The 4,873-nt window shown below is 45.3% G+C and overlaps 1 protein-coding gene across 1 annotated transcript; it reads right to left on the bottom strand.

Moving 5' to 3' along the window:
- Positions 1-108: 108 nt before the first annotated feature.
- GPR119 (G protein-coupled receptor 119) lies at positions 109-3,497 on the bottom strand. Its single transcript, XM_021932674.2, has one exon. The coding sequence runs from the start codon at positions 1,726-1,728 to the stop codon at positions 721-723; it is 1,008 nt and encodes a 335-aa protein (XP_021788366.1). The 5' UTR covers positions 1,729-3,497; the 3' UTR covers positions 109-720.
- Positions 3,498-4,873: the final 1,376 nt, after the last annotated feature.

Genomic DNA, 4,873 nt, shown 5'->3' with positions numbered 1-4,873 from the left:
GGCAGGAGGAGGAGGGACTCCTAACCTTGCCAAAGCAATTACTGTAGTAAATCACTATAGTAAACAGTTAAAAATAACAGAAACTCATTTCTCTAGTGCTGTTCAGTATGGGAGCCACGAGCCACATGTGGCTACTGAGCATTTGAAATATGGCTAGTTTAAATTGAGATTTTTTTGTAAGGGCAAAATACACACCATATCTCAAGGACTTAGTATGAAAAAAAAAACCAGCATAATTTTTATATTGATGACATGTTGAAAACAATATATTGGTTACATTGGGATAAATAAAGTATTAGTTTTGCCTGTTTCTTTTTACCTTTATAACACGGTTACTAGAACATTTAAAATTATGCATGTGGCTCACATTATATTTCTGTTGGACAGTGCTGCTCTGGTATACTAAAAAAATAGAATTTGATCTATAAGCATCTTTTTAGCAGTACATTTCTTGCTTTGAGTAAGTGTACCTATACATCAGAGACAGGCTCATTTCAAAAGAAGGACAGGGAGGAGTGGCGATTTGAAAATGGGGAAACCAATTATAGAAGAAAGTCAGGACCCTGCCTCAGTTACCTCTCAGTCTGGGGGTGGGGGATGCTGTGACAGGGGTCAGTTGCCTGAAGCAAGTGCTCTCATCCCCGTAACTCCTGTTGATCTAGTTGGGGCTCCAGAGTGGGGAGGAGAAAGGCACTTTGAAACTTCTCTGCCCTTACCGTCTTAGCCATCAAACTCTGAGTTGGAGATAGTGACGATGTGACAGGAACTTTCCCTGGGCCTCTCTGGGACACCATTCCTGGCCGAGAGAAAGAGGAGGAATGAGGTGAGCGCCTTCTTCACTCCCAGGGCCATGTGATAGAGCTGCAGTCGCACCTCCTTCTGCCGATAGGCATAGATGAGTGGGTTGAGCAGGGAGTTGCCCACACCAAGCAGCCACAGGTACCGTTCCAGCACTAGGTAGAGGTGACACTCCTGGCAGGCCACCTGCACAATGCCAGTGATAAGGAAGGGGGTCCAGGATAGAGTGAAGCTCCCAATGAGAACAGACACAGTGCGGACAGCTTTGAAGTCGCTGGGAGTCCGTGGGGGTCGATAACCTCCAGCCATGGCTCCTGCATGTTCCATCTTTCGGATCTGCTGACTGTGCATGGAGGCAATCTTGAGCATGTCGCAGTAGAAGAAGACAAAGAGGAGCATGGCTGGGAAGAAGCCAACGCAGGAGAGGGTCAGCACGAAGTAAGGGTGAAATACAGCAAAGAAGCTGCAGGACCCTTTGTAGGCGGTCTGCTGGAACATGGGGATTCCAAGTGGGAGGAAGCCAATGAGGTAAGACACCAACCACAGCCCGGCAATGCAGGCCCCGGCCACGAACCCACTCATGATCTTCAAGTAGCGGAGGGGCTGCTTGATGGCAAGGTACCTGTCAAAGGTGATCAGCATGACTGTGAGGACAGAGGCAGCCGCAGAGGAAGTGACAAATGCCATCCGCAGGCTGCACAGGGTCTTCTGTGTGGGCCGAGAAGGGCTGGAGAGCTGTTCTGTGAGTAGGCCTGAGATGGCCACACCAATCAAGGTGTCAGCCACAGCCAGATTCAAGGTGAAGCAGAGATTGACACCATCACTCTTGTGGATCAACAGCAGCACAGCCACAGCCACTAGTGTGTTAGTAGCAATGATGAGGGAGGCCAGGACAGCAAGGATCACTCCAAATGAGAAAGATGACTCCATGTCTCGAAGTGGCAGGACTTCACTTACCAGGGCATGCTGTCTTTCCAGCTGAAATTCTCATGGGCCAGGAGAAGAAGAGCTGTGGGTTCAGAGCTACAACACGATTCCAGCCTTCACTGGCAGTCCAGGCTGGCAGCTCGCCATCTTTGGGATCCTACAGGTCATGAAGAATTACTCACCCTCTCTTTTCAGTCCTCAGCCTCCTGACTCTCCAGCTCTCTAAAGGCAGCAACCTCAGTACAGACCTCCCCCTGGGCCCTGAACTAGTCCCTCCCCCTCCAACCACCAAGTTACTAGACAACTCCCAAGTACCTGTACATGCTGTCTCGCCGGGCCCTCTCCCTTCAATGGTGCTTCAGGGACTCTGGAGGGACAGGGACATTCATCAGGTCTCCTGTCTGTCAAAAGATATAATTGACTCCAATCATACTTTTTTCTTCCTCTATATCTTGACATTAAATTTCTACTTTCCTTCCAAAACCTCGAGTACCAGCTTAAATAACTAATCTCAGCTTAATTAAACTTTTTCTTAATAATTAATTCTCAGTTACTATTATGAATTGCTTTTAATCAAGCAAGATGCTCACAATCAGTTGAAGTGGGAAGTGAGGGCAGGTGAGCTTTTTGAGGGGCCCCAGCATACTTTCAAGAGTGCTACCACACATTTAAGCTGTTTCTTACCTTTTGCTTCCTAGCTCCTCAAATTCCAATTCTCTCAAGTAGGGCATGCTGTTCCCCCGTTTCTCATCCCTTGGAACCCATTTGAGGATTCAGGACAGGAAAAACAGGGCCAAAAACTGTTAACAGCTGTCATTCAGTTTAGAGCCCATTCGCCACCTTGCGCTGCTGTCTCTCAAGTATACTCATTGATAATTATTTCTGCAGCATGTTGGGCCAGGTCTCTGGTCAGTGAATAGTGGCTGCTGGGCTTGCCTTTCTTAATCCTATAGACCCAAGGTATCTCTGTGGGAGGAGGAGAAGAGGAGATGAGCTGCATTCTGGGAAGTGTCTGTTTGATGTTTGGCTATGGAATTTTCCACTTTCCAGGAATAGGAACGTGGGGGTGGTTGAGGGGGGAAGGTTAGACCAAAGGGCGACTGTGTTGCTGAAGCAGGTAAGATGCACTCCAGAGGGGCAGCTGCATAAGTGACTCCTGTTTTAGGATGTGTATCTATTTGCTTGGGTACATTAGAACTAACCTTTCGCCTGCCACTCTCATCTTGGATACCAAGAAGAGAGGGGTGGGGAGAAGAGTGGTTAGAAGCTTATTTACTCAGTTCAGGTGAGAGCACAAATGGGGAAGGTTAGTGTTTGAAGTGAGGGAATAGAGAGCAAGGTGCAGAGTTGGACGCAAATATATTTCAGGACGTTTTGACAGTCTGAGAGGGCCTTTGGCAGATGTCTCTCCTAAAAAAGGATCAGAAAGACTGTGTTGTGGGGACTCAGTATTCTAGTTGCCAGCCTGAAAACAGTTCTTATTCTTGTGTACGCCCATTGGGAGATTGATTCCAGCTGCTTAGAACCTAGCCTAATTTTATACCTGGACCTAAGGTGTGCTTGGGTTTCCCCAGCTTTTGACTCCACAGAGTCAAGTTAGCCCTTTTCAAGCCCATGTTCAAACTTGAGAGTGTATCAGAATCACCTGGAGGGTGTCTTAAAACCCAGGTTCTTGGGCCCTACTCCCAGAGTTTCAGGTCATTGGTGAGTCTGAGAATCTGCATTTATCTCTCTCTTTCTTTCTGTCTTTCTTTCTTTCTTTCTTTCTTTCTTTCTTTCTTTCTTTCTTTCTTTCTTTCTTTCTTTCTTTCTTTCTTTCTTTTTCTTTCTTTCTTTCTTTCTTTCTTTTCTTTCTTTCTTTCTTTCTTTCTCTCTCTCTTTCTTTCTCTTTCTCTCTCTCTCTCTTTCTTTCTCTTTCTCTCTTTCTTCTCTTTCTCTCTTTCTCTTTCTCTTTCTTTCTTTCTTTTTTTCCCTCCCTCCCTCCTTCCTTCCTTCCTTCCTTTCCTTCTTTCTTCTTTTTATTTTTATTATTATTATTTAGATGGAGTTTCGCTCTTGTCACCCAGGCTGGAGTGCAATGGTGTGATCTCGACTCACTGCAACCTCCACCCCCCAGGTTCAAGCAATTCTCCTGCCTCAGCTTCCCAAGTAGCTGGGATTACAGGTGTGCAGCCACCACGCCCAGCTAATTTTGTATTTTCAGTAGAGATGGTGTTTCACTGTGTTGGCCAACTGGTCTCGAACTCCTGGCCTCAGGTGATCCACCTGTGTCGGCCTCCCAAAGTGCTGGGATTACAGGCGTGAGCCACCGCGCCTGGCCAGAATCTGCATTTCTAACAAGTTCCCAGATGCTGCTGTTACTTGCTTAGGGACCACACTTTGAGAAGCACTGCTGTACTGTAATGATTCTTACCCTTAGCTGTGCATTGGAATCACCTGGTGATTCCAAAAAATACTGCTGTTTGGGCCACACACCAAGAGATTCTAACATAATTATTCTGGGGTGGTACCTGTGCACTGGGAGTTTTAAAAGTTCCTTGGGTGATTCTAATATTCAGCCAGGGTTGAGAACCACTGTCCTTGGTTTCCTCATGTGTAACATGGAGACAGTCATAGTTATATCACAAGGTTGTGAGGATGATAAAATGAGGTATGATATGGGCAAAGACTTCATGACTAAAACACAAAAAGCAATAGCAACAAAAGCCAAAATTGACAAATGGGATCTAATCAAACTAAAGAGCTTCTGCACAGTAAAAGAAACTATCATCAGAGTGAACAGGCAACCTACAGAATGGGAGAAAATTTTTACAATCTATTCATCTGACAAAGGGCTAATATCCAGAATCTACAAGGAACTTCAACAAATTTACAAGAATAAAACAACCCCATCAAAAAGTGGGCAAAGGATATGAAAAGACACTTTTCAAAAGAAGACATTTATGCAGCCAACAAACATATGAAAAAAGGCTCATCATCACTGGTCATTAGAAAAATGCAAATAAAAACCACAATGAGATACCATCTCATGCCAGTTAGAATGGCAATCATTAAAAAGTCAGGAAACAACAGATGCTGGAGAGGATGCGGAGAAATAGGAATGTTTTTACACTGTTGGTGGGAATGTAAATTAGTTCAGCCATTGTGG

This window comes from Papio anubis, chromosome X (genome assembly GCF_008728515.1).
Source record: "Papio anubis isolate 15944 chromosome X, Panubis1.0, whole genome shotgun sequence".
In the NCBI taxonomy this organism is placed as follows: Eukaryota; Metazoa; Chordata; class Mammalia; order Primates; family Cercopithecidae; genus Papio; species Papio anubis.
The sequence above is the reverse complement of the archived record's forward strand: the minus strand, read 5'-3'. Positions and strand labels throughout refer to the sequence as shown.